This window comes from Dendroctonus ponderosae, unplaced genomic scaffold (genome assembly GCF_020466585.1).
Source record: "Dendroctonus ponderosae isolate FM_Combo_2020 unplaced genomic scaffold, Dpon_F_20191213v2 Dpon_F_20191213_6, whole genome shotgun sequence".
Taxonomy (NCBI): domain Eukaryota; kingdom Metazoa; phylum Arthropoda; class Insecta; order Coleoptera; family Curculionidae; genus Dendroctonus; species Dendroctonus ponderosae.
Window position 1 is genome coordinate 298,651 of NW_026018814.1, and position 7,172 is coordinate 305,822.

At 35.9% G+C, this 7,172-nt stretch overlaps 1 protein-coding gene across 2 annotated transcripts in view; it reads right to left on the bottom strand.

Moving 5' to 3' along the window:
• The window catches only part of LOC109546919, a 17,181-nt gene extending 15,235 nt beyond the window's left edge, over positions 1-1,946 (bottom strand). Inside the window, exon 1 of one of the 2 annotated variants that reach the window (XR_007281753.1) lies at positions 1,365-1,946. Coding sequence is in view for 1 of the 2 variants with exons in the window: in XM_019918090.2 (XP_019773649.1) it covers positions 1,365-1,446 (82 nt within the window). In the remaining variant the exon portion in view is untranslated. The remainder of the gene's footprint in view (positions 1-1,364) is intronic. The other variant, XM_019918090.2, reaches the window with a different exon arrangement.
• Between the last annotated feature and the right edge of the window lie 5,226 nt (positions 1,947-7,172).

Genomic DNA, 7,172 nt, shown 5'->3' on the forward strand with positions numbered 1-7,172 from the left:
ACTCAATATGTGTATTTGAAAAGTTTATCAGATCTACAGATGCACCCGGACTAAGAAAAAAGTGCATATGTGCGTCCCAAGCCTCAGGCGCGAAGAAGCCGGAGTGGGAGTCGCCGTGACCGAGAAAAATCGGTTCACCCTCCCATAAAGAGTTATCACTTCAAAAAAAAATTCGTACGAAATTTCTTGAAGAAGAAATAGAAAAAGTGCTTGAGGCGCCGTATAATTGAACAGTTTTGGGGAGTTTAAACTTACCAATATTATGATTCACATTTAACTCACACTGCGTTAATTAAATTTCCATTTATTTCCCAGATTAAATTCTGGTAGGAAAGCAAATGGACATGTTTTAAAAAGTGGAAAGTCTAGAAAGATAACCTAATCGTGATGAATGAATTCTGTTTGTTCATTATGTTTTTGTGAGTTTTTAAATTAGATTTAATCCAAGTATCTCACGCAAAGAAAAATAAAATCGGACTTGAATAGATGAGCTAATTTTTCTTTTTTCGACTTTCCACACATGTATACAAAATAAGTCGATTTTCTCCTGAATTATCCCGAATTTTTTGTCACTCAAGGATCATTTCTTGAAATAAGCTTTCATTTGATCTTCGCTTCCGTTTAGATTTTTATTGCGGTTTATTATTAAATTAAATATTGAGCGTTTCATTAGAAAAGCCGATTTTTTGTGCTGCATTTCTTATGATCCACTCAGTATAATTGTCCATTTTAGACCCGCTTTGATTACGAAGCTACAGGATGTTGAAGTGCCAACATTTTTCAGTTTTAAATTTAACTGTCTTTTTGCTTTCCGCAGTTGCAAAAAGTCAAAGATGGAAAATAATAGCGAAAAACTGAACACATAACAGATGGGCGGCACAAATATTGAAACTTTCTGCGCTTCTAGGAGCCTTTCACTCTATTTTCTCACTGTTAATTCTAGATATATGAAGCGCACTGTGAAGCAGAATGTTTCAATGAGCTTCATTTCTGGAGTAAATTGTTGTAAACCTGAAAGTCGACCAAAATGTTGCTTCGCTCTCGTAAAAAATAAGGTTTTTTGCAAATCCAGCTGTTTTTGGTTTATTTTGGGTGAAGAAAATGGTTCGAGAAATTTAAAACGTATTTTTTCATTGTCACATTTGGATATTTACTGCCTGGATGACTGAGTATTTGGTGTAAAATACGGTCAATTATCAAATAAAATCGGATATTCGTTGGTTTCCCTGGATAATAAATTATTTGCCGTCCAACTGTGACAAAGTCGCCGTCAGATCCGACATAATAATGTAAAAATAACCGCTGCTTAAATATCGAAGTTGTTTGGAAACCGTCGGAAAAAAAAGAGGATTGATTATACTCACTATTGCCAGGCGACCTGATGTTGCGTTCGAGCTCCATTCTTAACGTTTTTTCGACCATTCCGTACAGCGTCGAGTGGTTCATCTTCAATTGTTATCGCAAAAAATTGAAACAAAAGTTCACAAACTTGATCGGTGGCTGGTTTCTATTGGGATTCCATCAGCAAATCCTCCTCTTCTTCAACATGATGACTTGAAACAAATGCGCTATTTCATGACTGTATGATCCAATTACAGCGACAACTTATGGCATAATCAACAAATTAGATAATTATTCGATGAAAGTTGGCCGTGAACGCGTTACGTTACTTCTTCGGAACAATTGAATTTCGGACAGCGTTACGTTCTTCGCATAGCTAACTAGATGAAGAAAAATGTGATTTGCGAACTTTAGGTCATGATAGTGCGACGATTTGTCCGAATATATGAAACTTTCCGTCGTTAGAGCACAGGGCCGTTTGTGGCGAAGCGTCGATCTTGGCGTCGGTTTTGTTACTGCCGCGACGGTCGTCCATTTCGAAGTGGTAGAGGCACGCGACGCTGTGACGTCAAGTGGCTGCAGGCGGGTGGTTGCGACGCTAATGTTTCACTATGTTGCCGCAGGCTTTTCTTCCCAATTATTTTTTGTGGTTTTCTGGAATTTTCGGAAAAAATTGCAGGCCAGTTCAGTGCGTTGAGCACGTAAGGTTGCTCATAATGAACCGGTACTCAAACTGATCCGCTTTCTCTTTTCCAACAAGAATACAGTCACATCAAGCTCAGAGTAGAAAAATTTAGCATTAGAACCCCACCCTGCTAGAAGGCCTCAAATATATTAAAAGAGGACATTCTAGGATTGCGTGAAACACGATTATCAGGACAAAAAAAACACTGTTTTAAAATCACGGCATAAACTACATCAAAACAATTATTGGTTATTGTCGGTAAATCAGCCCATTTTCGAAATATTGCCGATTTAATGAGCCAATTGGTTATTCCAATTTAACCACTATCTTTAAATTTACTTAGGTACCAATTAAGTAACTGAGCAAAATGTTAAATATGGCATTATTTGAAATTGTATATACTTTCCTGACTGTGTTTCAATTCCAAATCAAATTAATTCCTGGGTTTCAGTCATTTATTGTCTCTATTTATCAAATACATATACACATAAAAACTGATGATGGTGGAAAAGTACACCGAAACGTATTTTGATTGATAAATAGAGACAATAACTGACTGAAACCCAGGAATGAATTTGATTTGCAATTATTTGAAATATAACCCATTCTTAGTTGCTTATGGTCAGAATAGAGCGTACATTTTTTGATCTCTGAAAAGCATTCACGCAAAACAATTCAGCAATTCATCAGCTAGACAAACAAGAATTTTGTACGSCGGTGSTACTTCCGGGCGACAACACAAAACATCCCTGGGAGGGGGGATATTCTGTGGGAGAAACAACTGGTGGCGTTGCCAGGGGAGATAGATTATTATTGAGTTGATGGTGACGGTGCAAGGCGTTCATCAGCGTTCATTAAAATTATTGAATTTTGCGTCGATCGTATTCTTCATTAAATTTAACCCTAACAAATTGATTAAAATTATAGCACAAACTGAACAATGGGCAATTGAATAATGACATTCAATCCTAAACAGGTAATTGCTTTTATTAATTTATCTTGCAAATGCACTACTTTACAATGTACTTAATGAGCTTTTCGCAAAAATATCTTATGAATGACAAACTCGAGCCCATTAAGAACGCTTTACTGATGCGTGTATTTTCTTGGAGTCTCGCATAAATCTTGGAGAAATCTTGCTGCGCTCACCACTAGGAAGGAGCGATATCCTACATGCATAAGGCAAGGCAGGGCCAAAATAAAACCTTTATAACAACAGTCTTGATAACAATTGCCATATAATTAATTTATCAAATATTTCACACTTTTGGGCGGAGCAGTCTTTCAAGCATCTTTTCCTAATCAAGTTTATGTTGAGTTAGCCAAAAGCAAACCCTGCGGAAATATTGCTCAAAAGTGGAACGGCAAACTCCAGTATTTTTCTCAGGATTGTGATAAAATTCAAAGTCAAATTGTGTAAAGAGGCAATTTTCACGACCAAAGTGTCGCGAAGAGCGGCCACAATGTGGGCGTTGTCGTTCAGGAGAGCCCAAACACGTCCAGCCATCTCTCCTTTGATCTTGAGAAAAGCTTGGACCAGTCGCAACATTTCCACATACGGTGCTTTTGATTTGTTTATGGTGATGCCTCCTGATATCGAATTCTGAAAGTTTGGTAGTTTATAGCGAAATCTCAATATAAATATCTAAGGGCTTTCGTGGCCATTGCTTGAAACTGAAGAGTTTTTCTTCGGGTTGATGTCCCGATGCAAGTCGCTCGTGCTTGCATGGGCACTCAAAACTCTGCAGTCTGAAGGGAAACGAATTGTTGAACGACGAACTTACCTCATTTTCATAAAATCCACTTCCCTCCAACTGCGATGAATAGGAATTCCTCCTTTGAGCATCACAGCAAGTTAAAAGGATAGTGAGGGACAATACCTGCATAAATATAAAAACTTTAACAACCGTTTCGAGTAGAAGTTACAAAACATTTTTAGAGATAGACAACTGAACCCTTTAGCAGTAGTAAAAAGTCATTTTTATGGATACGTTATAACATACAAGTTCGGTCTCCAGAAAGAGGAATATAGAGACTGATGCCGGTCAAAAGGGTGTTTTAAAACTTGATAAATTCGGAAAAAAACCGAAATTTCCTTTTTTTCTTAACTCATTTGGAGATATATTTTTAAATAATTGGACTATTAGAGCACATTTTATTCTCTACAAGATTCTACTGTCTCCGGAATTAAATATTTCGTTTTCTGCCTACCTCCATCAACTCTTTTCAAATACGGACCTGTAAGTTTGCCACCGGTTTATGAATCCTACCCAAACCTACCTGCTGAAAAGTTTGTTTTTTAAAATTTTAGGCATTTTTTGCAAAGTAATTTTTATCATTTTGTTATCAAAAACTTTAGTATACATTTTTCCGAAAACCGCAGTTGATTTTCGTCCAGAATTTATATTCCGGACACTCTGTATATTAAGTAGATCATATCAGAATTTCGACTTGAAGTTCGTGAGACATCGTAAGACAAAAACCGTTACAAATTACTTAATAATTTCGAAAGAATAATGAGAAAGCATTCGTTTATTTACTGTTCATCTTAGATCGTTTAAAAGCGTCTTCAAATTGACGTCAATAAAGGTAAATATCATGGAAAAATTATATAAATGCTGTTTTTGCGATTTGCATTTACGTAGTTGCAAATTTTTTCATTTTTTGTTTGTTCGATTTTCGAAAGTTACGTATCTGGAATATTTGTTTTGTTCGGCCAATGTTCTCCAAAATCAGATGAATTAAATAACACAATTTTTGCACTTTATAACACCTTAGGAATGATATAATTGTGCGGTTGTATACGAATTATATAAAAAACTCTAAAATTGGTTTCTAAAGTATTTTTCCACATTAATCGGACAATCGAACTGGATTAATGTACGAATCCTGGATAAATCCAACCGCTATTTGCTTGTTTAGTGTCTTTTTAATTACATACACGCACACAAATACTCACCAAAGCCGCAGCAATCTTACCCCATTCCATGTTAGATCTTTAAATTCACTTCCACTGATTTCACTATGAACAAATTGGGAACATTTAAGGGCATCTTCCGCTTGCCATTTGTATAAATACTATTAGTAATGAGCTCTTAATGGTCTCGAGTTGGTCATTCATAAGATATTTTTGCGAAAACTTCATTAAACATGTTGTAAAGTAGTTCATTAGCAAATGAAATTAATACGTTCCTTATCCTATGTAGGGCTGCATGCCATTATTATGACCAGTTTGGATTCGCAATCCTGAATTTTTCAGTTTGCAAATTTTTCATATGAACTTGTAATATTCTATTTAAAAAATTTGCCAGTTTATGTAAAAACATACATTATCTCTTATAAAATAAAAATTAAAACGTCAGTTTTCCACATCCTGTATAAATTTGCCTTAAAATGAAATGTGTATTAAGTAGTTCTTTTAGAAATTCCTTAGAAAAATTTTGCAACATTTTGAAAAGTGAAAATGTGTGAAAAGCGCAATTTTTTCACTCAATTTTGAGGGCAACGCGATTATAATCTGGGGCACAAAGTGGCTCTAATCAAATTAAATCGTGCCACTGATTCATCGGACTATTTAGCACGGCAATTAACCGATAGTTTTGCGCAATAAATGACCATAAGTTTTATAAATAATAATTGTATCACTTTTGGGGCTTTTTCTGATGGGTTTTATTCGATCAATCAACAAGGTTTGGCTCTTTGATCGACCACCAGTTGCGTGGGTTTTGCGCAACAGTCACTCATTTCAGGTGCTAATTGTTTAAACAAAAATTATTCTTCATCCTGATGAATCGCTGCTTGGAATGATCGTGAAATTTGTTGTTGATTTATCGATCAGCTATATAAGGTATACTATAGTGATGTGAATTATAGTTCCGTGTGGTGATTCCTGCAGCGCAACACACTGTTATACTCTCTTGCTCGAAAACTGCAAGTGATTTATTCTATTGACAAAATGTCCCATCAAGTGAGTTTTTTTGCTACTAATTGGTGTTTATTATTGTTTTTTATTATTATTGTTTGTCTTGAATAAGGGGTTTGGTTAATTTTCATTTTTTGTTTTTCCAAAAATTTCAAAAAGAACATTCTCCTGATTTAAAAACGAATGTCCCCAAGTCGTACTTATTTTGCACCGAATAAATGTGGTTCCTAAACATTATTATTAATGATTAATGCCCAAATGTTTCATTAGGCTTTTCCTTCACAAGTTGTGAATCAAAACTTGCGAAGGTTTCACTAAATTTGAATTTCAAAACATTAAAGGTTCATTTTTACCGTGAGTAACGCATAAAATTGAAACCAACCAACATTTTTCACAATTTTGCAACGAACGCTTTTTGCTTAAAAGTAGTCATGTAATTCATATACATACGAACGAATCTCGGTTTCTTTGGAGAACACCCTGTACTCAACCAAGCTGATTTTGATGTTTTTCTAATGAACTGTAAATCTTTTCTCTTTAAACTCATATATGCATCCGTTTCCTCAATGTTTTGGAGTAACTTAGCGAATGAAAACATGAAACTCTTTCAGCAACTGTACGCTTTCATAGTGCTGGCTCTGTTTGTGGCCATCAGTGCCGCATTTCCTGCAGACCTGGAAAAAGCTTCAGACGTCAATGTTCAAAGAGGTTTAGTCGAAGGCTTTCCAACACCAAATCAAGCACCAAAAGCAAATGCGGAAATTGTCGCTTTGGTCCGCAGAAGTGTGGATAATGACTTGGATACAGCTGCATCGATGATCTTCCGGCCGCTCTTTGTCTACCGAAAGTTCAGTGCGAAGAAGAGACGGGTTAATCGTCGGTTCTAGAACWASYGCTGACCAATTGCTTTTTGTGATACATTTTACTTTTAACGTTAGTATTTATTTGTTGTTACTTTCTGATGAAGCCAAAGTTACCAGTAGCTGCTTGTAGCGATTATTTATTGTGAAACGTGTGATATTAATAAAAAAAGTGCATTTAAATTTGTCTTTTTATACACAGGACGATCTGACCAAAAGTTTGTTACTAAAAAACTCTTCTGCTGATGACGGTCAAAGATCTTCAAATTTTTTTTGAAGTGATAACTTTTTATGGGAGGGTGAACCGATTTTTCTCGGTCACGGCGGCTCCCACTCCGGCCTCTTCGCGCCTGAGGCTTGGGAC